General features: G+C 49.9%; 1 protein-coding gene across 1 annotated transcript; it reads right to left on the bottom strand.

The window, feature by feature from the left end:
• Window positions 1-691: 691 nt before the first annotated feature.
• LOC104508931 (GTP-binding protein Di-Ras2-like) lies at window positions 692-1,581 on the bottom strand. The gene has a single exon (XM_010150702.1). It carries the CDS (start codon window positions 1,505-1,507, stop codon window positions 911-913), a length of 597 nt encoding a protein of 198 aa, XP_010149004.1. The 5' UTR covers window positions 1,508-1,581; the 3' UTR covers window positions 692-910.
• Between the last annotated feature and the right edge of the window lie 377 nt (window positions 1,582-1,958).

Here is a 1,958-nt window from a genome sequence, read left to right on the forward strand (position 1 = left end):
CTGAAGCAGTGTTACCTGAACACTCATACTAAAACTGGGTAACCTGGATGAAATAACAGAGGGAAGAATATGCAGGAGAACTCCAGGAAGACTGCAAATGCTGCTTCAGCCACGTGCAAAAACAGACTGACAGCTAGGAAAGGGAAAGTGAACAGCCAAGATAACCAGTTACTAATCAACAGCCTGGTTACCTTCATGAAGGAGGCAGCTCTTGCTTAAGGGTGCCAGGAATCGCCCCTGGATTTGGGACCAGAGGATGTGGAACCTGCTACCGCAGCAAGCAGGAGAAGTCAGAGTAAAGGGGGGAGGAGGAAGCAAACAGCCTGCTTACACGTGGGTACAGCTGTAATCACTCACAGCACAGCACACAGGGAAAATTAACTTCTGCCCTGGAAAAACTGCATCTTTGGTAGGCAAGCCAGTCTGTCTGCTAAAAATGCAAGGATCCGGAGCCACACGCGTGTTCATTTGCAGTGCAAATGCCTGGCTTTGTTAAAGACTTGCTCTGGTCAGCAGCTCCCCGACAGCAATTTTTGAAGTATATGCATTATGGGCACTACCATTTCTTTGGAGCTACTAGGCTGAAACACTTGGAAACTGGCACGTACTCACAGCAAGAGAGATGCTTGTTTCTGACTGGCATTATTCTCTTCCGTAAGCTTCTTGCATTAAAAACTTCAAGTCACATGTCATTGCTAACACTGAACGTTTATTATCGTTAAAAAAATAAACATGCAGAAAGCCATCCCCTTTAAAACCAAACACATAAAATAATCCAGCAGAGATTTGAGAGAGAAGCGATAGCCCTATAAGGCAGGAATTCATCTGAAACCTCCAGCAGAAATGTTTTTTCTGTGGGAGTCCACGCTCCGATTACACCGCGCAGCGGTGCGAGTCCAGCCAAAGTCCATCACATAACAGAGCACTTGCCTTGCAGTTTGTCTTTCTTCTTCTGCTGCTTGGATTTCTTCCCATCCACCTGGAGACTGACAGTTCTCCTCTTCTCCAGGTTCAAGAGCTCCTGGAAGAGCTCCTGCACATTGTAGTTCATTTTGGCTGATGTCTCCATAAAGGAGCACTTCCACTTGCTGGCTAACGCTTGCCCCTCGCTGGCATCCAGCTCCCTTTGGGTCTCATCACTTTTGTTACCCACCAACATTATGGGGATTTTTTGGATGTCCCCTTTAATCTGACAAATCTGCTCAAAGATGGGCTGAAGATCTTCCATGGACTGCCGGCTGGTGACAGAGTACACCAAGATGAAAGCATGCCCTTTGGATATAGAGAGCCTCTGCATAGCAGGGAACTGATGGCTTCCCGTGGTGTCTGTGATCTGGAGGGTGCAGATGCTCTTATCACAGCTGATGACCTGCCGGTACGTGTCTTCGACGGTGGGGATGTAGGTTTCCCTGAACGTCCCCCTTACAAAACGAAGGACCAAGGAGCTTTTGCCAACCCCTGCTGCTCCGAACACAACCACCCTGTAATCATTGCTTTGTTCAGGCATGTTTGCTGTGCTGCGACGCAAGTGAAGATTTTAACGGGAAAAGCCCCAGTTCCAGTTCACGCACCCCTATGCAGCGGTGGCCTGCGGGGAAAGGAGAGGGCAGAAGGAAAGACAGGAGCAGGGGGAGAAAAGAAAGAAACCGTTCACACCATCTCGGTAATTTCACGGTACGCTATTATAAGCAATTAAATAAGTCACTCCCATCCTTTTTGTCTTGCGTTAAAAAGAAATAAACTCCAACCCCCGCTCCCCGGGATACAGCCCAACATCCCCCCGGCATCCATCCCAAGCACACTTAACGTCAGGAGAAGTGAAAAAGATTCACCTGTAGCCATCGGCTCCACCGTCCAGCGACACGGGACTCAGATGCCGACCAGCAGCGGGGAAGCTGAGCCACCTCCGTCCCGAGCCCCGGCGCTGCGGGGCGGCTCGGCGCCTCCCTCCGCCCCCT

Source organism: Eurypyga helias, unplaced genomic scaffold (genome assembly GCF_000690775.1).
Source record: "Eurypyga helias isolate BGI_N326 unplaced genomic scaffold, ASM69077v1 scaffold28934, whole genome shotgun sequence".
Lineage (NCBI taxonomy): Eukaryota > Metazoa > Chordata > Aves > Eurypygiformes > Eurypygidae > Eurypyga > Eurypyga helias.